The sequence below is a fragment of the Pristiophorus japonicus genome, chromosome 26 (genome assembly GCF_044704955.1).
Source record: "Pristiophorus japonicus isolate sPriJap1 chromosome 26, sPriJap1.hap1, whole genome shotgun sequence".
Classification (NCBI taxonomy): Eukaryota; Metazoa; Chordata; class Chondrichthyes; family Pristiophoridae; genus Pristiophorus; species Pristiophorus japonicus.
The window spans coordinates 4,899,322-4,925,443 of record NC_092002.1 but is presented as its reverse complement, the minus strand read 5'-3'; the positions used below and the strand labels follow the sequence as shown (position 1 = coordinate 4,925,443).

Genomic DNA, 26,122 nt, shown 5'->3' with positions numbered 1-26,122 from the left:
GGCCTCTCCCCAAATGATTTTCCTGTCCGTGCAACAGTGACTTAGTGAGAGAGCACTGTGAATCACACCCCTGATCTCGGGCGCCCTAGAATTTGCCCAGGAGATTGAAGTAGCTGCTCTCTGGGAAACACGCTGGCAAAGATGAGAAGGGAAGGAAAAACAAACTTATAAGCAGCAACTTATAAACAGCCCAAGCCCGTTACCAAGAGCGGTGGCCTATCCAACATGGTGGTAGTTCCCTCCCTCTCTCCGTTTGCTGCTCAAGCGCCAGGCTGCCTGCCACCACGTTGGATAGGGACGGAGAGCTCGGTTTCTTCACGTCCAGCAATTTGTGGCTTGCAATCAGAAATTGCTGAATCCAAAACAAACCACTCCGGGGGGGGGGGCCAGAGCCCCTTCAGAACCCATTGGGGTTCAAGACCAGGTCTAACGCATACACAAATCTACTGCCAGCCAACACACTCAAGACTTATCAGCCGCACGGGTCACTGTGAGAGGTCGAATCTTGGAAGTAACAAGAGATTGTTTAGAATCAAATTGTTTGACAGCAGGTTTAAATTCAGTTCCAATTTCATGACGCCTATAAAATCACCTTTCAAAGTGAGTTACATTAATGTAAAAATAAAAACTCATCTTTCTCTCCTCATTTGGCAAGTTATTTTCTCCACCTCTGAAGTCCCCCCGGCACGTACCGGTCCTCCAGCCTCTCCGACAAGTCTGCTTTGCATCCGCCAGTCTGATGTAACTCAACTCTGTACATTTCCATTGCCCTGCAGTTACCCCCGGGCACCGGGAAGTTACTGCGTAAGAAACTGTTAGAGTTGAACCTACTTTGTTGTGCAATGTGTTTCGACATCCCCTTGCCCCGCCACAGACGTGAATAGAAGTTCTCTAACACACACCCCAAATTATCATCACAGCACTGACAGTACTAGCGATCGTGCGGCTAATGTTTAAATGACTAATGGTGTTAAGAACATAAGAAATAGGAGCAGGAGTCGGCCATGCAGCCCCTCGAGCCTGCTCCGCCATTTAATACGATCATGGCTGATCCGATCATGGACTCAGGGCTATTTCCCTGCCCGTGCCCCATAACCCCTTATCCCCTTATCGGTTAAGAAACTGTCTATTTCTGTCTTAAATGTATTCAATGTCCCAGCTTCCACAGCTCTCTGAGGCAGCGAATTCCACAGATTTACAACCCCCAGAGAGAAGAAATTCCTCCTCATCTCCATTTTAAATGGACGACCCCTTATTCTAAGTTAAAGATTAAACCGATTTTTATTATATGTGGATTTAACTTTTGCTCAGGGAAGATATATATATATTTTTTTTACAACCCTCAGAGTCTGAATGGGTAAAGATTTTGTCAAACCGCACAAACTGAAGGGTCCACATTAAATTCCCAGCCGGATGAGTTAACTTACACAATGGGACTGGAGTTGGTCGTTAATTTCGCCTCAGCACCTCGAGGCTAGTGAGGCTAATAAAAAAACAAACCCCAAGTTCCCACTCCTGGTATGAAGTACACATTGGTTAAGGACAAGACTGAGGTTATGTGCTGAGTTGCTGGTGTCGGCCATAGGGGAACTGACAAAAGCCTCACCCCCTCCCACTCCGCTGCCCCCACCCTGGGCTAGGCTTGGGGAGGAAGTCCTCCATTTGCATTCAGTCACCCTTAATAGAAAGTGCATGTCTGATCAACAAAGAGTTAGCTAGTTAATTTTTTTTAATTGGTTCCGGGATGTGGGCGTCGCTGGCAAGGCCGGCATTTATTGCCCATCCCTAATTGCCCCTTGAGAAGGTGGTGGTGAGCCGCCTTCTTGAATCGCTGCAGTCCGTGTGGTGAAGGTGCTCCCACAGTGCTGTTGGGGAGGGAGTTCCAGGAATTTGCCCCAGCAATGATGAAGAAACGGCCGATATATTTCCAAGTCAGAATGGTGTGTAATTTGTGAAGGGGAACTTTGTGGTGGTGGTGTTCCCATGCGCCCACTGCCCTTGTCCTTCTAGGTGGTGGAGGTCGCGGGTTTGGGAGGTGCTGCCGAAGAAGCCTTGGTGAGTCATTTCAAGTGTTCAAACATTCAGATATGACGGGGAGAGAGGAGGTGGCAAGGAGGGGTGATCTGGGAGGAGACAAGAGGTGAGAGGTGTACACAGGAGGGGGAGACAGAGGAAGGGGAATGAGAGATGGAGAGTGTTATTGTTGCTGAGCAAGGTGGGCCATGTTGTCCTCTAGGCCTCTGTTCCTGTCTAATGTTGAAATGATAGGCTGCAAAGTCAGGAGGCAGAAGGGGAGGTAGGTGGCATAGAGTCCGGAGGTGGAGAAGAGGAGGTAACGTTCACTATCCTTGCACTGCTTATTTATAAATGCACACAGGATACCTGACCGATGCAGGACATTGCTTTACCTGGATATGGAGCTCTCTGATGCGATGTCTTTGGGAGTCCGCACAGCTGCTAAGTTCCTCTTGGGTTGAGTCACTATGGAAACAGAAGGTGAAGGCAGAGGTCACGCCAGAGCTACAACATGCACTCTTCAGCGCAGCTCCACATCTTGCTCCGCATACCCTACACCTTTGGTAACAGGTTCAAATTTCGCCCAGATACAGGACTGGGTGGTGCAACGGGTCAGCAGATCCCTCGGTTACTCCTGGGACCCGGGTTCAATGCATTCCATACCCGTGCAATCAAAGCCCACTTTCTGGTAGCTAGGAAGGCACTATGGGTCCGAAATTCCCCTGTTCTGCTCCATTCATTAGCGCCTCCAGGGGGCGCAAAACTGTTTTCGCTGGTGGGGGGGGGGGGGGCGTTACCAGCTCACGCAAAATTGCGCGGCAGTTAGAGGAAGCATGAAATGTCAGTGCCCCAGACTGCCGCGCCTCCGCCGATGACATCATCGACATGTGGGGTGACCCCTTTCCACCCTGCGTTGCCCATCGCGGGGTGCACCTTAAAGGGGAGGAGCGCAACGCGCTGCCGTCTTTTATTTCCCCTCCTATTAGTGGTCAGGCTGTTCGCCGCTCCTTTCACAGGGTCTGGGCTGTCATGGTGAATCTCAGCACTCCCTCTCGGTGCCGGGATGTGGCCACAGCACCGTGCAACCCTGGTGGCCAAGCAGAGGCCTTCAAAGGGCCTGTAGAGCTCACAGCGGCCCTCTCCCCTTGAAACGCGCCAGCGTTCCGCGGCCTCCCGAACCCGCCCCAAGGGGGCAGTGGAGCCCACGACATTACGCTCGACTTCCTGTGAGCGACAGCAATCGCAATTTCCCGGTCGGGGAGGGCGCAGGGGGTTCCACTTCTGATCAAACCCCGTGAGACAAGAGATGGGAGGTGTGCAAAGGAGGCAGGGACAGAGTCGGTGGACATGTCTCCAGAGCACAAAACGATCCAGAATGTGGCCCAAATTAAGGAGCACTCTCAAAGCTCCCCAAGTCCTCATTGCCTTGAAATCAAAATTCTTCGTGGCATCTCGTTGGAACCGTGGAACTCCTTCCCTCCAACAATCTACGGGATTTTACGATTTAAACGGGAGTGGTGAAAGAGCGGTGGGAACTGGGACTAATCGGATCGCTCTTTCAGCCAGCACAGGCACAATGGACCAAATGGCCTCCTTCTGTGGGACTCTAATGATGAAATCTGCTTTCTCGCGTGGCTAAAGTAATATAAAAACTTACTTGTTACTTGGTGAATTTTTTTGCCGAAGCTCCCGTCAGTCGGAGGAGCTTTAGGGCCAGCGATCCTGGAATGGAAGGAGGAGAGAAAACAAAAATTGCTAGTTTGAAATCTCTCCCCACAATGCTGCTCTATAACTGGCTATTAATGCCCCCGCCCGCCCAGAGTGGGACTTGAACCCACAACCTTGTGGCTCAGAGGCGAGAGTGCTGCCCACTGAGCCATGGATGACACGGTCGAGGTATAAACAGACACAGGAGCCAGAACCGCCTTTAACCAGTGATGCCTTTGGAAGATCTTTACCATCAACCAACATACAAGGAGTTGGTGAGTGCCGGCAAGTCAAGGCTCCTCCTCGGCTGGAACAAGAAAGAGGCAAACTATTTGCGCCAGTTGGGGACATTTTCAATGAGACTACGTCGTGAGCAGGGCTGGATTATGGGCCTGGGGCAAACTGATCCACACGGGCCGATAGTTATCTTTGTTCATGTTCATTACATTCTGTATATGATTCTGATTCCGAGTATGAAAACATAGGCCAGGATATTCAACAATGAAAGCATATATTCTGTATCAAGTAGCTATATATTCTGGATCTGGTAACTAGATTCCGAGACATATATGCAAATTTCTCTCAATAACATGTGAAATAAAACAGACTAGTACATATTCTGTTCTGTATATAGGTACATGAGTATATATAGGGACTTCTGTATATAGGTACATTAGTGTATATAGGGACTTCTGTATATAGGTACGTTAGTATATATAGGTACTTCTGTACATAGGTACATTAGTGTATATAGGTACATTAGTGAATATAGGGACTTCTGTACATAGGTACATTAGTGTATATAGGTACATTAGTGTATATCGGTACTTCTGTGTCGAGGTATAAACAAGTGAACCTATTTCCCTCGGTCTTGTTTTTCCTCTCTTATTGTCAATTCTATTCAGCCTATTTTTTCCTACATTTATTTGGTGGGCCTGGGGCTGCAGCCCCATCCGCCCCGTGGTTAATCCGCCCCTGGGTGCATGGGCCCTTTAAATCGCTGGACACCCGACCACAACAGCTGATTGGCTACTGAGAGCTACCTCTGCACTCTGGAGGGAGGGGCAAACACGCCGTACTTTGGGGAGCAAGTATAATATCGCACGCCAAACACCGAGCCATCGTGTTTCCCCGTCGCCTTGTCCAACTCGATTCCATACCAGTACCCTGCGAGAGAAAAGGAGAAAATAGCTTCGCTTTATGACAGATAAACCCGGTACGAACAGCCGTTTGACAATCAGGCAGCAGTCAGCACACTTCAAATAATCGCTGTAGCACCAGAAGTAACAAATAACAATCGGAAAATGCCGGAAAGGCCCAGCAGGTCAGGGAGCGCCTGCGGAGAGAGGAACGTAGGGTTAATGTTTCCAGTCTGACAATCCCTTCGGCAGATATTACAGATGAAGAAGTTGCCTCCTCTAATGTATTTGCTTCATGGGTTCGTTGCTTAAGAATTCATAGCAGCACATCATTATTAAGAACTAGTTAGTTTATTAACAAAGGTTTAACAATCACGCTGCACATTACCAGTTCATCCACTAACTCACAACTGCAAACGGGCCGGGGTTTTACTGAGTCTTGTGAACATCACATGACTGGCTAAGCCACTCACAATGCAACAGCTCTACAAACCCCACCCACAGGTGCATACATTACACTGTGTGCACTGGAAATTGGAAATATCTGACTGAGGTTCCCCCATGAGTCACCTCCTGTCAGGGCCCAATACTGTGGAGCTCCAGCTCTGTACCATTTCTATCAACTCCCATTATACATAAATCTGAAATCACACCTGAATGAAGCTAATTGCAAGGCTCCCCGCCACACCCCAATTCCCTGACCTCAGCCTCTTTTTTTATTATTCATTCTCAGGATGTGGGCTTCGCTGGCAAGGCCAGCATTTATTGCCGATCCCTAATTGCCCTCGAGAAGGTGATGGTGAGCCGCCTTTTTTATAACTGAGTGGCTTGTTAGGCCATTTCAGAGGTCAGTTAAGAGTCAACATATCGGCCAGATGGGTAAGGGCAGCAGATTTCCTTCCCTAAAGTGAACCCGATGGGTTTTTATGACAATCCGGTAATCAATGGTCACCATTACTGACACTATCTTTTTATTCCAGATTTATTTAATTGAATTTAAATTCCCCGGCTGCCGTGGTGGGATGAGGACTCAGGTCTCTGGATCATTAGTCCAGATCTTGGGAATATTAGGTCAGTAAATAACCAAGTTGCCACTATTCCTACTGTTGCTGTGCAAAGGCAACAGGAGGCTAAACTGAGTTAGCAGAGTGCCCTTGCACACGTCCCCAGAGACTTGATCAGAGTGGACATTGGTAACTGCAGCTAGACACCCAACCAGCCCTCTTGGCCTCCTGTAGTGTGTGACTGGGGTCCCAGCTTCTCACCATTCTATCAATGACTTGGATGAAGGGATAGAGCGTTGTATATCCAAGAGATTCAACTGTGCCATCAATCTTACATACGCAGGGGTGGATTATCCGGTCCTTTGTGTTCCGTTTTTCGCCCCGGATCGGCAGCGAGGAGGTCTCCTGAGCGGGAGGTCAGCCTCCAGCGGCCAGCGGAGGCCGGTTTTACGATGGCGTGGAGCAGTACTGCCTGGAAGAGCTGCGCTGGTGTGCAACGCCCCTGGTTGCGACACCAGCATGTCTTTTGACTCCCGCTCGGTCCGTCCTCCCCGCCGGTGAAATCGGACGGTCCAACTCTGCCGCCCAGCAAGGTAAGTAATGCTGTCCTGAGGAAAGTGTGTTTGTTTCTTCTTTTAATTTGTTTGCGATTTATGTTGTGGCGTGGGTTATTGGGAATGTTTTTGGTGCGTTTTTTTCAGGTTTTTTTTTCTACCCCGGAGCGCTCCCGGCCCGACTCTTTAGCCCGGGAGTTTCCCACGCAACGCCCCAAGAGAGGTGTACAACGCCTCCCTTACTGCTGCGCCCCACACTCAGGGCCCAGCTACCCAATGTTACTGACTGAGGTGCAAACTGTTCCCGGGCGCAAACTTTACCGCCCCGAAATCAGCAAAGCCGGAAATCCAGCCCATAGTCTTACATCGTATTTACAGCCCAGAAACAGGCCATTCAGCCCCACTGGGATTAAGAGTCCCAGCCTTTCCTTCCCCTTTTCTTGAGCCCCAGAAACATTCGCATGAGCAAGAACTGATGGTTGATGGCTAGTAGCTGCTACTGAGATCGAAGCCACAACGTAAGATCAGAGCAACCTCCCACATCTCCACTCTGCACATGTTCTCTTAATGGCTTCACTCACCTGGGGCAAAATCGGTTTTACCATAATAGCGAATTATTCCTGGTTTCTGTCCTGCCACCAACACTTGGTCTCCAATCTCGATCTTCAGGCCCTCCCGATCAAGGCTTCCCACGGACAGAGACTTCCTTCGCAGGGCTGAGGAGAAACAGAGCAGATATAAACTGGAGGCGGCGTCAATGGAGACACAGACACTCAGCTGCACCTCACAGAGTGGCTCATTCCTTGCAAACCTTTGGATCAATCAGGGAGCCCCAACAGCAGGAAAGCACCATCAATTGGGTACACAGTGTCAGCCGTGGCTCAGTGGACAGCACACCCGCCTCTGAGTCAGAAGGTTGTGGGTTTAAGTCCCACTCCAGAGACTTGAGCACAAAACAAATCGAGGCTGAAACTCCCAGTGCAGTACTAAGGGAGCGCCGTACTGTTGGAGGGGCAGTACTGAGGAAGCGCCGCACTGTTGGAGGGGCAGTACTGAGGGAGCGCCGCACTGTTGGAGGGGCAGTACTGAGGGAGCGCCGCACTGTCGGAGGGGCAGTACTGAAGGAGCGCCGCACTGTCGGAGGGGCAGTACTGAGGAAGCGCTGCACTGTCGGAGGGGCAGTACTGAGGCAGCGCCGCACTGTCGGAGGGGCAGTACTGAGGCAGCGCCGCACTGTCGGAGGGGCAGTACTGAGGCAGCGCCGCACTGTCGGAGGGGCAGTACTGAGGGAGCGCCGCACTGTCGGAGGGGCAGTACTGAGGGAGCGCCGCACTGTCGGAGGGGCAGTACTGAGGAAGCACTGCACTGTCGGAGGGGCAGTACTGAGGGAGCATCGCACTGTCGGAGGAGCAGTACTGAGGGAGCGCCGCACTGACAGAGGGGCCGTCTTTCGGATGAGACGTTAAACCAAGGCCCCATCTACCCTCTCAGGTCGATGTAAAAGATCCCATGGCACTATTTCAAAGAAGAACTGTGTCCTAGCCAATATTTATACCTCAATTATAATAACATAAAAATAGGTCATTATCACATTGCTGTTTGTGGGAGCTTGCTGTGCGCAAATTGGCTGCTGCATTTCCTGCATTACAACAGTGACTACACTCCAAAAAGTACTTTATTGGCTGTAAAGCGCTTTGAGACATCCGGTGGTCATGAAAGGCGCTATATAAATCCAAGTCTTTCTCCTTTACAGGTGCAGGCTTAGCCAGTACGGAGACCCTTACACCAGCAGCCTGTGTATCATGGAGTTGCCAGAATAACTGACAATCAGGAGAGAGACTAAAATAAATACTGAGAGAGGCGATGAAGTTTTTTTATTGCACACACTGTCTTAGCTAGGATTTAACAATTTAATTAACGATGGGTTTTGAATTCCCTTAATTGAAATTAACATGTTCATGACTGCCATAAAAAGGGCACACAAATAATATTCACTCGAATATTTTCGCCTGTTCTCAATCAGATTAAATGAAACCTATGTGTATTAAAGGAGCGTTGTTATATACATTTACATCGCCATAAGGTGCCTCAACTTTATATACCATGGGAACACTGGGTAAGATCACTGCCTGATCCATTATTCTGTAGCTTTTCCTGGCTTTATTTTTCTACTGATCTTTTCATTAACATTAGCGAAGCAGAGGAAGCTATCTCTCTACATGAAGCATTGTACACCTGTGACGGTCTCTGGGTGTCTACCATTCTCTGTCTGATCAATCTTCATCGCTTTTCTCGTTAATTATTTTCATAATTAATTGCATTTTTTTTTTCAATGTACTTTCATGTGCGCTTAACTTCAGATTTTAAACAATCTCAATTCAGGTAACCTCCTGCTGTAGAATCTCACTGGTTTTCGAAGAGATCACAAAATGTTTAAACCCAACTTGATGTACAAAGTGCTGTAACTCCCCAAGGTCAAGATTTGCAGGGTGCCATTGGGATTTTAAGTCGCCAAAATTCTGGTCAGGGGCTAAATCAGATTCACTTTGTCCTTCTCTAGTTTTGACCCAACAAACTCAGCTGGTGTTAACTTGACTCAGTGAGTAGCTCTCTCTCTCTCACCTCCGAGCCATAAGGTTGTGGGTTCAAGCCCCACTCCAGGGACTTGAGCACAAAAATCTAGGCTGACACTCCCAGTGCAGTACTGAGGGAGCGCTGCACTGTCGGAGGGGCAGTACTGAGGGAGCGCTGCACTGTCGGAGGGACAGTACTGAGGGAGCGTCGCACTGTCGGAGGGGCAGTACTCAGGGAGCGCTGCACTGTCGGAGGGACAGTACTGAGGGAGCGTCGCACTGTCGGAGGGGCGGTGCTGAGGGAGCACCACACTGTCGGAGGGGCAATACTGAGGGAGCGCCCCACTGTCGGAGGGGCAATGCTGAGGGAGTGCCGCATTGTCAGAAGGACAGTACTGAGGGTGTGCTGCACTGTCGAAGGGGCAGTGCTGAGGGAGCGCCACACTATCGGAGGGGCAGTACTGAAGGAGTGCCGCACTGTCGGAGGGGCAGTGCTGAGGGAGCGCCACACTGTCGGAGGGGCGGTACTGAGGGAATCCGCACTGTTGGAGGGGCAATGCTGAGGGAGTGCCGCACTGTCGGAGGGGCAATGCTGAGGGATTGCCGCACTGTCGGAGGGGCAGTAGTGAAGGAGTGCTGCATTGTCGGAGGGGCAGTACTGAGGGAGTGCTGCACAGTCGGAGGGGCAGTGCTGAGGGAGCGCCGCAGTGTCGGAGGGGCAGTGCTGAGGGAGTGCTGCACTGTCGGAGGGGCAGTACTGAGGGAGTGCTGCACTGTCGGAGCGGCAGTACTGAGGGAGCGCCGCACTGTCGGAGCGGCAGTACTGAAGCAGTGTTGCACTGTCGGAGGGGCAGTACTGAGGGAGCGCCGCACTGTCGGAGGGGCAGTGCTGAGGGAGCGCCGCACTGTCGGAGGGGCAGTGCTGAGGGAGCGCTGCACTGTCGGAGGGGCAGTGCTGAGGGAGCGCTGCACTGTCGGAAATGCCGACGCTCAGATGAGATGTTAAACTGAAGCCTCATCTGCCTGCTCCTTTGGTACAGGTTAACACTATTTATGATCAGCCATGATCATATTGAATGGTGGTGCAGGCTCGAAGGGCCGAATGTCCTACTCCTGCACCTACTTTCTATGTTTCTATTGCTCCCGGCAAGAAGCAATGTTTAAAACTAGAGCGACGACACTGCAGTGTTGGTTTTAATGGCCTGTGCTCTCTGAGTGTAGTCCCTACTGAGAGTCATTGGCAGTCCCTCATATCGAGGATGACTTGCTTCCACGCTGAAAAGGGATAGGTTCACAGGTGTTTCAATGAAGGGCCTAATATTCCAGATCCCAAACTGCATCCTGAAGGGTGGAAGATGCCTGTGGGTGGATTGTTTTAACGTGGGGTGACCGTTGCACACCAGCCACCACACGGGGCTTGACAGAGCGAGGTCTTGGTCCAGGGGCAAGGGTTAACCAGGACGACTGGAGACCAGCTCTGCTGCACGGACCCAGTTGGCCCACATATCGCACAGTGTGGGCTGGGCCCGTGCTGCCCCTGGGCCCCTCGCCTCTCCTGGGCCCCGAACTCTCGCCTCTCCCGGGCCCCCGATCACGTCCCTCTACGATCTCTCGCCGCTCCTTCGCCCCGACCCTCGCCGCTCCTGCTGTACCTGCCCACACTGCAGTCAGCCGTCGCCCTCCTGCAGCAACACGCACTGCTCCCTGCGGTGATATACCGCCGTACGCTGCTCCCTCCAGTGGCCCCGGCCCGCTGAGAGTACGGCACCATTGAAAGACCAGACTTCTCCCGGGCTCATCCCTCAACCAAACGCCAGAAAAGAAAGCAAACACCAGTGAGGTCTTTCCCCTCACTGGTGTTTGAGAGATCTTCCCGAGCTCGAATTGGCTGTTGCGATTGATCACATCCCAACAGTCAGCGCACATGTGAGGCACACTGAGCTGTTTCTGGGAGGTACGAATCAAGGGTGGCAAATACTTCAACATTCATCAAACAATGGGCAATTCAAATAGAGACGGCACACCTTTTTTGTCTTTCTTAGTCTTCCCAGTCATCCGTGAGAAGTGCATCCTGGGAGTTTTGGGTGTCGATGTTACAGATGAAGGGGTCTGATCAAGAATTTTGCTAATTTTAGACACCGGAGAAAAATAACCTGTTAACAGAAAATGTGCACAATATTTAGAGAAAATAAGCAAAGCACAACCACTTCAGGAAACGGCTTCCGTCTGATCCGGCAGCTATTCTAACGCAGCCTCCTGGAAACGCACGAGCCCAGGGCTAAATGTAGCAAGATTGGCTGGATTTCCGGTCTTCTGCCGCCCCGGTTAGCGCCCCGGAGGGACGGCAACAGCAGCGGTGAGCTCTTCCGGGCGGGCGGCCAGCTTCCAGCGCCCCGCCGGGGTGTGTCGGGGCCGGTTTCAGCGGGCGGGGCACGGAGCATTACCACCCTGGAGAGGCCAGCCGGTGTGCAATGCCCCTGGGTTGGGACACCGGCTCAATTTTTGGCCCGACCCATAGTGCCCCGTAGCGCCCCCTAGTGGGACCGCCTGGGAAAGCGGGCGGACTGACCTGTAGCGGCTGCAGTGAGAGAAGCAATGCCCACCTCAGGTAAGTGTGGTTGGTTTTTTAATTAATGTGGTGGCGTGAGATATTTATGGGGAATGTTTTTGGTGGGTTTATTTTCGGGTATTTTTTTCTCCCCGAGGCCTCTCTCAGGGTACTCCGAGGCCGGCTGTTTAGCTCGGGATTGTCCTTTGCTCAGCCGACCTAGCGCCCTGAGAGAGGTGTGTAACGCCTCCCTTCGCGCTCCGCCCCACACTCAGGGCCCAGCTGCCCAATGTTGCTGACGGAGGCGCTAACGTTACCCCTCCAAAATGAGCAGAACCGAAAACCCAGCCCTTGGTATGGTGGTAAATCACACAGACCAGGGAGGTTCTCCTAATCAACCCGTGATTGGTGCCAGGAGCTCATTTCAACTGGGAGGTGCCTCACAATTAGACCCAACGCTCCGAATTGGAGAGGAGATGTGGCGGGGGTGTGAGGGAAGGGCTCCAGTGGCTCCTACTGTGTGTAAACAGGTGACGGAACCCAGCTTTCATTCTCCTCACCGCCTGCCACAGTTGAATAGTCTGGTTACTTGGATGCGACACTGATCGGTGCCCAGCTGGTGGAATAGCGGTGGGAAGGTAACAGCACAGTCAAAGTACCCCAGTTGGTACAGTATGGTTGTCACCTAATTTCTTCTGAACTAGATTGAAAATATGCGATTTTGGATGATTTGCTCTTTGTATTCATTAAATGAAAGATCCCAATAGTTAAACACGTCCAGGTTCAGTACAGCGCTGGTCAGATGCAGGGTAAAGTTCCTCTAATCTGTCAAGAATGTGCCTCGACCATTAATGTGAGTGTTTCACTGTCCAAAGCCAGCCATTTCTGTGGCCTCTGGGTCAATTTGAGCTGAATTAAAGGCAGTTTTGTACGTGCATCTGGGAGGGCCTGCAACATTCTCAGGGGCATCTTACATACGGCCCCTGCAGGTAGTGATCAAAGGGCTAAATTATGAGGACTTGGTTCGTATTCTCGAGTTTACAACAGCATTTTGCATTTATCTAGTGCCTCTAACGTGGTAAAACATCCCAAGGCGCTTCACAGGAATATGATCAGACCAAGTTTGACACCGCGACACATAAGGAGATATTAAGAAGGTGGGTAGGTTTTAAGGTGCGTCTTAAAGGAGGAGAGAGAGGCGGAGGGGTTTAGGGAGGGAATTCCAGAGCTTGGGGCCCAGGCAGCTGAAGGCACGGCCACCGATGGTGGAGCGATGGAAATCGGGGGATGCGCAAGAGGCCGGAATTGGTGGAGTGCAGAGATCACAGAGGGGGTAGGGCAGGATATTACAATGATAGGGAGGGAAGAGGGCCATGGAGGGATTTCAAAACAAGGATGAGGATGTTAAAAATCGAAATGTTGCCGGACCGGGAGCCAATGTAGGTCAACGAGCACAGGGGATGATGGGTCAAGAAGATTGAGGGGTGGTGTAATTGATAAAAAGGATTTGATAGGGCAGATATTTCTTCCGGTGGGGAAATTCAAAACAAGGGCTACAGATCAGCCATGATCTCATTGAATGGCGGAACAGGCTCAAGAGGCTGAATGGCCTCCTCCTGTTCATACGTTCCTATGATTGGTGGAACAGGCTCGAGGGGCTAAATGGCCTTCTCCGGTTCCTATCAGATTCGAACCAGTGCTCCAGAGATAGCAGGGGACGACCTCACCTGACCAATCTCCCTTACCATGTTTCGGAGGGCAAATAAAATAGCTTATCCCTCCAACACTTCCATCGTTCTTCCCCTCGGGCTCATCCAGCTCAACGCCAACCCACTGCCCACTGGCAAACTCGGTGGTGCCACAGAAGCGAAGTGTTCCAGCCTGTAACCGGTGGAAAAACAAGCCGAAGGTTTCATTCCGCAGGAAAGTGTGAAATATTTACACACACACACACAGAGCAAGACGACAGAGTGCTGGTAAGCGTACACAAGGGAGTCACCTGGGGCTCAATTGGGAGCATTCTTCCCCTTTGAGCAAGAAAGTAAGTTTGGGGTTCAAACTCCACTCCGGGATTTAAGCATTATTTGGAGGGGCTGACCTCAGGATGTGACGTTAAACTGGGACCCAGTCTGGTGAACGTTTTGGCCAACATTCCTCCCTTAACCAAAAGGGCAGATGAACCGCTCATTTATCTGGTGGGATCTTGCTATGCACACAATGGCGCTTGTATTTATTCTGCCCACAAAAATTAACTTCAAATGTGTGTGTGTGAGTGTGTGAGGTACTTGGGGGGTGGTTTTAGAGAGGTGGATCGGTGTTGTGTAAATGCAAGTCTGTCTTCCCTTTATTTAACCATCTAAATCAGGAGGAACAAAAAATATTTATTCCTTTAAGGTCTGGCCTGGATTTGGAGGTAAAATAAATGTTTCGCACTTTCCGTGGCGCAAGTCACCTCCCATTAAATTACACGCTTATTGTTTTTCTTTTATTCGTTCCTGGGATGTGGGCGTCGCTGGCAAGGCCGGCATTTATTGCCCATCCCTAATTGCCCCTTGAGAAGGTGGTGGTGGTGAGCCGCCTTCTTGAACCGCTGCAGTCCGTGTGGTGAAGGTGCTCCCACAGTGCTGTTAGGGAGGGAGTTCCAGGATTGTGACCCAGCCACGATGAAGGAACGGCCGATATATTTCCAAGTCAGGATGGTGTGTGACTGGGAGGGGAACGTGGAGGTGGTGGTGTTCCCATGGACCTGCTGCCCTTGTCCTTCAAAGCGGTAGAGGTCGCGGGTTTGGGAGGTGCTGCCGAAGAAGCCTTGGCGAGTTGCTGCAGTGCATCTTGTAGATGGTACACACTGCAGCCACGGTGCGCCGGTGGTGGAGGGAGTGAATGTTTAATGTTGTGTCAACTTTTTATTCCCTCTTCCCACTCACTCCAAACCTGGGCTGTCTTGCTCTCCTTCCTTGAAACCGCACAGCCTAACTCGTTCTTTCCTGGCATCTCCAAACTATGGAACTCCTTCCCTCTCTCGGACTTCCCCATCTCATTTATTTTACCCAACGTATAACTACTACTATCTGGTTTATCGATGAGGAAAGATTGGATAGACTGGGTCTTTTTTCTTTGGAACAGAGGAGGCTGAGGGGAGACCTTATTGAGGTGTATAAAATTATGAGAGGCCTGGATAGAGTGGATAGGAAGGACCGATTTCCCTTAGCAGAGGGGTCAACAATCAGGGGGCATAGATTTAAAGTAATTGTTAGGAGGTTTAGAGGGGATTTGAGGGGATATTTCTTCACCCAGAGGGTGGTGGGTGTCTGGAACTCACTGCCTCAAAGTGTGGTAGAGGCAGAAACCCTCACTGCATTTAAAAAATACTTGGATGTGTACTTGAAGTGCTGTAACCTGCAGGGTTACGGACCGAGTGGGATTAGGCTGGGTAGCTCTTGGTCAGCCGGCGCAGACACGATGGGCCGAATGGCCTCCTTCCGTGCTGTAAATTTCTATTGTTCTATGATCTCCAATCCCTACACTGTATTTGCACTATGGGCCTACTGCAAAAGCTTCTATAGATATGTGAGAAGAAAAAGATTAGTGAAGACAAACGTAGGTCCCTTGCAGTCGGATTCGGGTGAATTTATAATGGGGAACAAAGAAATGGCAGACCAATTCAACAAGTACTTCGGTTCTGTCTTCACAAAGGAAGACACAAATAACCTTCCGAATGTACTAGGGGACGGAGGGTCTAGTGAGAAGGAGGAACTGAAGGATATCCTTATTAGGCGGGAAATTGTGTTAGGGAAATTGACGGGATTGAAGGCCGATAAATCCCCAGGGCCTGATAGTCTACATCCCAGAGTACTTAAGGAAGTGGCCCTAGAAATAGTGGATGCATTGGTGATCATTTTCGAACAGTCTATCGACGGTGGATCAGTTCCTATGGACTGGAGGGTAGCTAATGTAACACCACTTTTTTAAAAAAGGAGGGAGAGAGAAGACGGGTAATTATAGACCGGTTAGCCTGACATCAGTAGTGGGGAAAATGTTGGAATCAATCATTAAGGATGAAATAACAGCGCATTTGGAAAGCAGTGATAGGATTGGTCCAAGTCAGCATGGATTTATGAAAGGGAAATCATGCTTGACAAATCTTCTGAAATTTTTTGAGGATGTAACTAGTAGAGTGGACAAGGGAGAACCAGTGGATGTGGTGTATTTGGACTTTCAAAAGGCTTTTGACAAGATCCCACACAAGAGATTGGTGTGCAAAATCAAAGCACATGGTATTGGGGGTAATGTACTGACGTGGATAGAGAACTGGTTGGCAGACAGGAAGCAGAGAGTCGGGATAAACGGGTCCTTTTCAGAATGGCAGGCAGTGACTAGTGGGGTGCCGCAGGGCTCAGTGCTGGGACCCCAGCTCTTTACAATATACATTAATGATTTAGATGATGGAATTGAGTGTAATATCTCCAAGTTTGCAGATGACACTAAACTGGGTGGCGGTGTGAGCTGTAAAGAGGATGCTAAGAGGCTACAGGGTGATTTGGACAGGTTAGGCGAGTGGGCAAATGCATGGCAGTGCAGTATAATGTGGATAAATGTGAGGTTATCCACTTTGGGGCAAAAACAGGAAGACAGAATATTATCTGAATAGCGGCAGATTAGGAAAAGGGGAGATACAGCGAGACCTGGGTGTCATGGTTCATCAGTCATTGAAAGTTGGCATGCAGGTACAGCAGGCGATGAAGGCGGCAAATGGTATGTTGGCCTTCATAGGTAGAGGATTTGAGTATAGGAGCAGGGAGGTCTTACTGCAGTTGTACAGGGCCTTGGTGAGGCCCCACCTGGAATATTGTGTTCAGTTTTGGTTTCCTAATCTGAGGAAGGACGTTCTTGCTATTGAGGGAATGCAGCGAAGGTTCACCAGACTGATTCCCGGGATGGCTGGACGGACATATGAGGAGAGACTGGATCGACTAGGCCTTTATACACTGGAGTTTAGAAGGATGAGAGAAACATAGTAACATATAAGATTCTGATGGGACTGGACAGGTTAGATGCGGGAAGAATGTTCCCGATGTTGGGGAAGTCCAGAACGGGGGGGACACAGTCTTAGGATAAGGGGCAGGCCATTTAGGACTGAGATGAGGAGAAACTTCTTCACTCAGAGAGTTGTTAACCTGTGAAATTCCCTGCCGCAGTTCATTGGATATATTCAAGAGGGAGTTAGATATGGCCCTTACAGCTAAAGGGATCAAGGAGTATGGAGAGAAAGCAGGAAATGGGTACTGAAGGAATGATCAGCCATGATCTTATTGAATGGTGGTGCAGGCTCGAAGGGCCAAATGGCCTACTCCTGCACCTATTTTCTATGTTTCTATGTTTACCTTGGCCTCTCAAGGTAAGAGAGGAATGTTGGCAATGTCCAGTACTGGTCCTCAGAACCCTCAACATAATAAATAGGAGCAGGAGTTGGCCATTCGGCCCCTCAAGCCTGCTCCGCCATTCAATAAGATTATGGCTGATCTGACCTTGGCCTCAACTCCACTTCCCCGCCCGCTCCCCATAATCCTCGACTCCCTTATCCTTCAAAAATCTGTCTATCTCCATCTTAAATATATTCAATGACCCAGCCTCCACAGCTCTCTGGGGCAGAGAATTCCACAGATTCACCACCCTCTGAGAGAAGAAATTCCTCCTCATCTCCGTTTTAAATGGGCGACCCCTTATTCTGAAACTATGCCCCCTAGTTCTAGATTCTCCCAGAAGGGGAAACATCCTCTCTGCATCCACCCTGTCCAGCCCCCTCAGAATCTTATATGTTTCAATAAGATCATCTCTCAGTCTTCTAAACTCCAATGGGTTTAGTCCCAACCTGCTCAACCTTTCCTCATAAGACAACCCCTTCATCTCAGGAATCAACCGAGTGAACTTTCTCTGAACTGAATTCACTATGGAAGAGACTAGAACTAGGGGGCATAATCTTAGAATAAGGGGCCACCCATTTAAAACTGAGATGAGGAGAAATTTCTTCTCTGAGGGTTGTAAATTTGTGGAATTCGCTGCCTCAGAGAGCTGTGGAAGCTGGGTCATTGAATAAATTTAAGACAGTGATAGACAATTTCTTAACCGATAAGGGATTAAGGGGTTATGGGGAGCGGGCGGGGAAGTGGACCTGAGCCCATGATCGGATCAGCCATGATCGTATTGAATGGCAGAGCAGGCTCGAGGGGCCGAATGGCCGACTCCTGCTCCTATTTCTTATGTTCTTATGGATCCTATGGAAGGCAGGTGCGGCACAGCCAGTGGTACATCATGCAACTTCTCCTTACCTTCTCTGCGTCCACAAGGACTCTGTCCCCGAGCTTGAGGCCCAGTGAGGTCAGCATCAGGTTGCCAGGGATGTTGTCATAGTTTGGCAAGGTGACCTTGGGCAGGTTGCAGCTCAGTGGCACGGCGTCCAGGAGCAGCTGCTTGAGTTCCTTGGCCACCATGGCCGCCTCGGCCTTGTCCAGGCTCATGTCCATCGGGTCCGGGACAACGTCGGCGGGAACATGCCCTTTCCGGTTCTATTGGGTGGGAAAGGATCGGGAATTCAAAACATTCGAAGAACAAGAGGCATGCGTCCGGTTATTAACACTGCAAGATAACCCAGGTCAAGATTGCGAAAGTTGCATTAATAGAAAGAAAGACGTGCATTTCTATAGCGCCTTTCACGACCACCGGAAATCTCAAAGCGCTTTACAGTCAATGAAGCAATTTTTGAAGTGTAGTCACTGTTGTAATGCGGGAAACGCAGCAGCCAATTTGCGCACAGCAAGCTCCCACAAACAGCACTGTGATAATGACCCAGATAATCTGTTTTTGTTATGTTGATTGAGGGATAAATATTGTCCCCAGGACACCGGGGAGAACTCCTATGCACTTCTTCAAAATAGTGCCATGGGATCTTTTACGTCCAGCCGAGAGGGCAGACGGGGCCTCAGTTTAACATCTCATCCGAAAGACGCTCATTATAAAACAGGAGTTGGCGCCATACTGAGCCACCAAAGGCCAATCCTCGGGCTCAATCCGTGGCTGATCTCCAGCTGCCTTTACATTGGGTTTGGTCAGGTTGTGGGGCCGGTGGCTCCCAATGGGTGGGTCTGATGGAGCTGGCAGCAATCCCAGCGTACACTCGCGATGGTCCAATGGGATCTTCACTCTTCCCAACCTCAGAAAATCAGGAAAACTTACTCCTGGAGGCAGAGAGCCCGTGTCATAAGCCCAACAAACCCAGTGCAGAAGCAGATTTAGTCAAGGGAATCGGTATTGCAACTGGATTCAGAATTCCCAAGGTAGGGAGGGGGTTGCGGGGGGGCAGGGGGAAAGAATATCAGCCGGGATTCCCGCTCCTTGGAGCAGGCCAGGGAGCCCTGGGCTGGAAAAGTGGATGGAAGTCAGGAGATGGGATCTGGCTCCTACAATCGGGCAACTGGTAGATATGGGGGCATAGTCGTGATGTCACTGGACCAGTAATCCAGAGCCCTGGACTAAAGATCCAGACACCAGAGTTCAAATCCCAACCCGGCAGCTGGGGAATTTAAATTCAGTTAATTAAATAAATCTAGAATGAAAAAGCTAGTTTTAGTAATGGTAACCGTGAAACTATTGAATTGTTGGAAAAACCCAACTGGTTCACTAATGTCCTTACCCGGTCTGGCCTACAGGTGACTCCAGACCCACAGCAATTTGGCTGATCATTAACTGCCCTCTGAAGTGGCCCAGCGAGACACTCAGTTGTAGCAAACAGCTTCGACAAAGTCATCACTGTGGGAGCACCTTCACCACACGGACTGCAGCGGTTCAAGGTGGCGGCTCACCACCACCTTCTCGAGGGGCAATTAGGGATGGGCAATAAATGCCGGCCTTGCCAGCGACGCCCACATCCAATGAATAAAAAAATTAAAATAAACCGCCAACAAAGGGTACTTTCTAAATGGTGAAAGATTAAAAACAGCGGAGGTGCAAAGTGGCTTAGGGTCCAGGTACACAGAGCATTAAAATGTCCGGAACTGATACAGAAAATAATCAAAAAGGCTAATGGCATGCTGGCCTTCATATCTAGACGACTAAATACAAGGGGGTAGAAGTTATGCTGCAGTTGTACAAAGCCCTGGTTAGACCACACCTGGAGCACTGTGAGCAGTTCGGGGCACCATACCTTAGGGAGGATATATTGGCCTGGGAGGGAGTGCAGTGTAGGTTCACCAGATTGATACCCGGACTTCAAGGGTTAAGTTACGAGGAGAGATTACACAAAATGTATTCCCTAGAATTTAGACAGTTAAGGGTAATCTGATTTCAGGATATTAAGCGGAACAGAAAGAGTAGATAGAGAGAAGCTATTTCTGCTGGTTGGGGACTAGGGGGACACAGTCTAAAGGTTAGAGCCAGATCTTTCAGGAGTGGAATTCGGAAACACTTCTACACACAAAGGGTGGTCGGAGTTTGGAACTCTCTTCTGCAAACAGCAACTGATGCTGGATCAATTGTTGATTTTAATGCTGAGATTGGTAACTTTTTGTTAACCAAAGTTATTAAGGGATATGGGCCAAAGGCGGGTATATGGAGTTAGGTCGCAGATAAGCCGTGATCTCGTTGCATGGTGAAACAGGCTTGAGGGGCTGAATGGCCTCCTCCTCCTATATTTACCGTCTAGGCTCAGGCTTGAAGAAGGGCCAATTGGTGAGGGGCAAGATGGCAGCCAGAGTGAGTCAGGAGGGAGGTAGGAGGGGGGGGAAAACTTACCCTGACTGCCGGATTGGCTCCGTGCTCAAGCAGACACTTGACGGCACCCAGACACAGGTTAGAAGCTGCAATGTGCAGGGCGGTCCCGTGGTTGAAGTCACTGCAGGTGGAGTTCAGCACTGAAAGCACACAGCGCAACAAACACGTCAGAAAATAGCCCCAAATCGAGAAAACGGACATTTCACAAACACGGACATCTGGGAGATTGGAAGCTGCTACTCCAGGGCACCATTTACATCTCAACCCACCCAACGGAAGAAATTATCCAAAGATGGTTACACCCCACATAAAAACTCACACATAAGTGCACCAAAAACCAACAGTGTGTGTGTGTGTGTGTGTGTGTGTGAGAGAGAGAGAGAGAGAGTGAGTGAGTGTGAGTGTGTGCGAGTGTGAGTGCATGTGTACATAAAGCTTCTGCACCCATACTGCTGTAAACATTCTCCAAGTACAAATTGCTGGAGAAATATCACCAACGATGTCTCCGCAAGATCCTACAAATCCCCTGGGAGGACAAGTGCACCAATATCAGCGTCCTCATTCAGGCTAACATCCCCAGCATTGAAACACTGACCACATTCGATCAGCTCCACTGGGCAGACCACATAGTTCACATGCCACGAGACTCCCAAAGCAAGTGCTCTACTCAGAACTCCTTCATGACAAACGAGCCAAAGGTGGGCAGCGGAAATACTACAAAGCCTCCCTGATAAAGTGTGACATCCCCACTGACACCTGGGAGTCCCTGGCCCAAGACCGCCCTAAGTGGAGGAAGTGCATCCGGGAGGGCGCTGAGCACCTCGAGTCTCGTCGCCGAGAGCGTGCAGAAATCAAGCGCAGGCAGCGGAAGGAGCGTGCGGCAAACCAGTCCCACCCTCCCCTTCCCTCAACCACTGTCTGTCCCACCTGCGACAGGGACTGTGGTTCTCGTATTGGACTGTTCAGCCACCAAATACCTCACTTCAGGAGTGGAAGCAAGTCTTCCTCGATTCCGAGGGACTGCCTATGATGATGACAAATCTTAAACACAGAAAGCAGATTCTATTTCTCGTGGTGTGCCCATTTGGCAGAATTTAGTTACTGTGATTTTTTTTTCAGTAATACTAACGGTAATATTTTCTCACTTAGACTGTTGTCAGGATCTGGAACGCTCGACCTGAAGAGGTGGTAGAAGCTGGTTCCATAAATAATTTTTAAAGGGAGTTGGACAGGTTCTTGAGGATGAGAAACTCTCAGGGTTACAGACAGAAAGTGAGGTGAGTGGGACTCAGCACGGCAGCTCTTTCATAGAGCCAGCACGGACACGATGGGCCGAATGGCCTCCTTCTGTGCTGTAAGTTTCGAAGATTCTATGAACGCGAGGCCTTTGCGTCGGGTTGAAGAAGAGCGGAGATTTCTCGGCCTGGATTCCCAGCAGTAGCAGTGAGACAACCACAGGCTGGGGGAGCAGAGTTTCCTGGGGCGCTGGAGTGGGTGGGGCGGGCGGGGACATCCCAGGACACCCTCTCCCGGGGTCTGCAGCGATCGGAAGGTTGGCAGCCCGCCTGCCCACGCCCAGCCTACCTTTCGGTTTGTGAGACTTCAGGAGGATTCGGGTTATTTCCGGAACGTCGAAGTAAGCGGCGTAATGAAGGGCGTTCATGTTGGTCCAACGACTGCGAATTCCCACATCAGCCCCCAGAGAAATCAGCTGGTTGCAGAGGCGCACGGCAGCCACTGGGTCCCCTAAACCAGGCACAAAGACATGTCTTAACAACCACAACTTGCATTTATATAGCGCCTTTAATGTAGTAAATCGTCCCAAGGTGCTTCACAGGAGCGATTATCAAATAAAATTTGACACCGAGCCGCATAAGGAGACATTAGGACTGGTGCCAAAAAGCTTGGTCGAAGAGGTAGGTTTTAAAGGATCTTAACGTTTTAGAGCATCTTAAAAAGAGAGCGGAGAGAGGCAGAGGTTTAGGGAGGGAGTTCCAGAGCTTGGGGCCCAGGCAGCTGAAGGCACGGCCACCAACGGCGGAGCGATGGAAATCGGGGATGTTAAGTATGGAAGAACGCCACAAGACTGAGTACAGTGAGCTAAAACTGTTGTGACCTTAGTCGCTTTAATACAACTGCAGAGTGCCCAAGCAGCATGGCAGACAACCTTTTATACTCCCCTTGCACGAGGTGTGCAGGGTGACCCTTGGGCCTCCAACAGGTGCGCCCTCTGGTGGCAAGTCTTACATAATGTTTATATACATAACAGGAGGATACACAATAGGGCAGAATTGAAGAAGCGCAGAGATCTTGGAGAGTTGTAGGGGCTGGAGGAGGTTACAGAGATAGGGAGGGGCAAGGTCGTAGAGGGATTTGAACACGAGGCTGAGAATTTTTAAATGGAGGCGTTGCCGGACCGGAAGCCAATGTAGGACAGCGAGCACAGAGGGTGATGGGTGAGCGGGACTTGGTGTGAGTTGGGACATGGGGCAGCCGAGTTTTGGATGAGCTCAAGTTTACGGAGGGTTACAATCATTTAACTGAGGCAGGGGGAACAAAATCAATAAATTGACAATACATCCCTCAAAATAATAGGGCTGCTCCGATGGGGGTTTCATTGGAAACTCCCCCAATGCAGCAACAAACGCTTCTTTAAGTTGTGTTGTAGCTACACAGAGCTCTCCTTCATCAGCATTCACGTAAGGGATAATTTCATTAAGTCACCTTCGCGGTGCAAAGTCTTGCCTCCTGGGGGCACATTCAGTCACTTGAGCTGGGATCCTCCACAGGGGCATGCATTAGAAATTCCCAGTCTGCACTCAGTGAGGGGGTGTATGCAGGGAGCAGGATTTCACACAATTACCCCTGTAGCGTACACCCAATCCACCCTCACTCTTTTTTGGGGGGTGGGGGGCGGAGGGCGAGTGAGTTTTATTCTCATCCAGGCAGGAGGTATCTGAGTTAGGAACTGAAGCACTCTCCCATTTCCCCCTGCGTCCGCTCACAGACCTTCGACCTCCGCCTCCTCCTGTAACCCCAATACTCTCTCCATGTGGAATCGGTATGGGTGGAGCTGCGGAATTCCAAAGGGCAGAAAACGCTAGTGGGAGTTGTGTACAGACCACCAAACAGTAGGAGTGAGGTTGGGGACAGCATCAAACAAGAAATAAGGGATGTGTGCAATAAAGGTACAGCAATTATCATGGGTGACTTTAATCTACATATTGATTGGGCTAACCAAACTGGTAGCAATGCGGTGAAGGAGGATTTCCTGGAGTGTATTAGGGATGGTTTTCTAGACGATTATGTCAAGGTATCAACTAGAGAGCTGGCCATCCTCGACTGGGTGATGTGTAATGAGAAGGGACTCATTAGCAATCTTGTTGTGCAAGGTCCCTTGGGGAAGACCAAAAGTATGGTAGAATTCTTTATTAAAATGGAGAGTGACACAGTTAATTCGGAAACTAGGGTCCTGATCTTAAGGAAAGGTAACTTCGACGGTATGAGGCATGAATTGGCTAGAATAGACTGGCAAAGGATACTTAAAGGGTTGATGGTGGATAGGCAATGGCAAACATTTAACAATCACATGAATGAACTTCAGCAATTGTACATTCCTGTGTGGAGTAAAAATAAAACAGGGAATGTGGCTCAACCGTGGCTAACAAGAGAAATTAGGGATAGTGTTAAAGCCAAGGAAGAGGCATATAAATTGACCAGAAAAAGCAGCAAACCTGAGGACTGGGAGAAATTTAGAATTCAACAGAGGAGGACTAAGGGTCTAATTAAGAGAGGGAAAATAGAGTACGAGAGGAAGCTTGCAGGGAACATAAAAAGCGTCGATAAATATGTGAAGAGAAAAAGATTAGTGAAGACAAACGTAGGTCCCTTGCAGTCGGATTCAGCTGAATTTATAATGGGGAACAAAGAAATGGCAGACCAATTCAACAAATACTTCGGTTCTGTCTTCACGAAGGAAGACACAAATAACCTTCCGAATGTACTAGGGAATAGTGGGTCTAGTGAGAAGGAGGAACTGAAGGATATCCTTATTAGGTGGGAAATTGTGTTAGGGAAATTGATGGGATTGAAGGCCGATAAATCCCTGGGACCTGATAGTCTGCATCCCAGAGCACTTAAGGAAGTGGTCCTAGAAATAGTGGATGCATTGGTGATCATTTTCCAACAGTCTATCGACTCTGGATCAGGTCCTATGGACCAGGGGGTAGCTAATGTAACACCACTTTTTAAAAAAGGGAGAGAGAAAACGGGTAATTATAGACCGGTTAGCCTGACATCAGTAGTGGGGAAAATGTTGGAATCAATCATTAAAGATGAAATAGCAGCGCATTTAGAAAGCAGTGACAGGATCGGACCGAGTCAGCATGGATTTATGAAAGGGAAATCATGCTTGTCGAATCTTCTGGAATATTTTGAGGATGTAACTAGCAGAGTGGACAAGGGAGAACCAGTGGATGTGGTGTATTTGGACTTTCAAAAGGCTTTTGACAAGGTCCCGCATAAGAGATTGGTGTGCAAAATCAAAGCACATGGTATTGGGGGTAATGTACTGACGTGGATAGAGAACTGGTAGGCAGACAGGAAGCAGATAAACGGGTCCTTTTCAGAATGGCAGGCAGTGACTAGTGGAGTGCCGCAGGGCTCAGTGCTGGGACCCCAGCTCTTTACAATATACATTAACGATTTAGATGAAGGAATTGAGTGTACTATCTCCAAGTTTGTGGATGACACTAAACTGGGTGGCAGTGTGAGCTGTGAGGGGGATGCTAAGAGGCTGCAGGGTGACTTGGACAGATTAGGTGAGTGGGCAAATGCATGGCAGATGCAGTATAATGTGGATAAATGTGAGGTTATCCACTTTGGGGGCAAAAACACGAAGACAGAATATCTGAGTGGCAGCAGATTAGGAAAAGGGGAGGTGCAACGAGACCTGGGTGTTATGGTTCATCAGTCACTGAAAGTGGGCATGCAGGTACAGCAGGCGGTGAAGAAGGCAAATGGTATGTTGGTCTTCATAGCTAGGGGATTTGAGTATAGGAGCAGGGAGGTCTTACTGCAGTTGTACAGGGCCTTAGTGAGGCCTCACCTGGAATATTGTGTTCAGTTTTGGTCTCCTAATCTGAGGAAGGACATTCTTGCTATTGAGGGAGTGCAGCGAAGGTTCACCAGACTGATTCCAGGGATGGCTGGACTGTCATATGAGGTGAGACTGGATCAACTGGGCCTTTATTCACCTGAGTTTAGAAGGATGAGAGGGGATCTCATAGAAACGTATAAGATTCTGACGGGACTGGACAGGTTAGATGCGGGAAGAATGTTCCCGATGTTGGGGAAGTCCACAACCAGGGGACATAGTCCTGGGATAAGGGTTAAGCCATTTAGGACTGAGATGAGGAGAAACTTCTTCACTCAGAGAGTTGTTAACCTGTGGAATTCCCTGCCGCAGAGAGTTGTTGATGCCAGTTCATTGGATATATTCAAGAGTTAGATATGGCCCTTACGGCTAAGGGGATCAAGGGGTACGGAGAAAAAGCGGGAAAGGGGTACTGAGGGAATGATCAGCCATGATCTTATTGAATGGTGGTGCAGGCTCGAAGGGCCGAATGGCCTACTCCTGCACCTATTTTCTATGTTTCTATGTTTCCACCTACCGACCCCGTGTGCTCCCGCCTTGCACGCGTAGTGCAGCAAGGTCATGTCCGTCAGCCCATCCCGGTCGTTCACGTGGCAACCTCGTTTGAGAATCTGAAATTGACAAAAGAAGTGAGAGAAGTCGTCAGTATCGCAGTGCGAA

At 49.7% G+C, this 26,122-nt stretch overlaps 1 protein-coding gene across 4 annotated transcripts in view; it reads right to left on the bottom strand.

The window, feature by feature from the left end:
• The window catches only part of clip3 (CAP-GLY domain containing linker protein 3), a 59,234-nt gene that overhangs the window by 9,031 nt on the left and 24,081 nt on the right, over positions 1-26,122 (bottom strand). For all 4 annotated transcript variants that reach the window (XM_070867676.1, XM_070867680.1, XM_070867681.1 and 1 more), the window contains exons 4-13: positions 25,980-26,073; positions 21,892-22,053; positions 20,329-20,447; positions 17,871-18,107; positions 13,287-13,422; positions 11,018-11,146; positions 7,002-7,136; positions 4,767-4,890; positions 3,674-3,738; positions 2,409-2,481 (exon numbers count right to left, since the gene is read on the bottom strand). In XM_070867676.1, the coding sequence (XP_070723777.1) occupies positions 2,409-2,481; positions 3,674-3,738; positions 4,767-4,890; positions 7,002-7,136; positions 11,018-11,146; positions 13,287-13,422; positions 17,871-18,107; positions 20,329-20,447; positions 21,892-22,053; positions 25,980-26,073 (1,274 nt within the window). The remainder of the gene's footprint in view (positions 1-2,408; positions 2,482-3,673; positions 3,739-4,766; positions 4,891-7,001; positions 7,137-11,017; positions 11,147-13,286; positions 13,423-17,870; positions 18,108-20,328; positions 20,448-21,891; positions 22,054-25,979; positions 26,074-26,122) is intronic.